This window comes from Plasmopara halstedii (assembly GCF_900000015.1).
Source record: "Plasmopara halstedii genome assembly, contig: Scaffold_2881, whole genome shotgun sequence".
Lineage (NCBI taxonomy): Eukaryota > Oomycota > Peronosporomycetes > Peronosporales > Peronosporaceae > Plasmopara > Plasmopara halstedii.
The window spans coordinates 159,855-160,155 of record NW_020189786.1 but is presented as its reverse complement, the minus strand read 5'-3'; the positions used below and the strand labels follow the sequence as shown (position 1 = coordinate 160,155).

At 56.5% G+C, this 301-nt stretch overlaps 1 protein-coding gene across 1 annotated transcript in view; it reads right to left on the bottom strand.

Annotated features, from left to right (window-relative positions):
- PHALS_05116 (uncharacterized protein) overlaps positions 1-301 on the bottom strand; it is a gene marked incomplete at both ends in the record, with an annotated part of 906 nt that overhangs the window by 55 nt on the left and 550 nt on the right. The window contains one exon of the mRNA XM_024718785.1: positions 45-248. Coding sequence (XP_024584149.1) covers positions 45-248 — 204 coding nt within the window. The remainder of the gene's footprint in view (positions 1-44; positions 249-301) is intronic.

Here is a 301-nt window from a genome sequence, read left to right as displayed (position 1 = left end):
AAATCATCTGCACTTCGCGAACGCTTGTTCTTGCGGCGACGTACAATAATCGCGGTATTAGCCACAGGGCCAAGACGGCGGGGAGGACTGGGAGGTGGTGTAAGCATTCGACTTGATGGACTACTGATCGAGAGATCAACAGACGGACTGGGTGGGAGAACAACGAGAGCCGTTGACGAGGGCGCCGGGGTTGCTGTAGTTCTGCTCACAATGGCACGCTTGAGCGAGGAGTCTACGTGCCGAATAGCCTGCGATGTAGGCTGACTCGAACGAGAACGGGAAAGGTCTTGAGGGGGCTGGT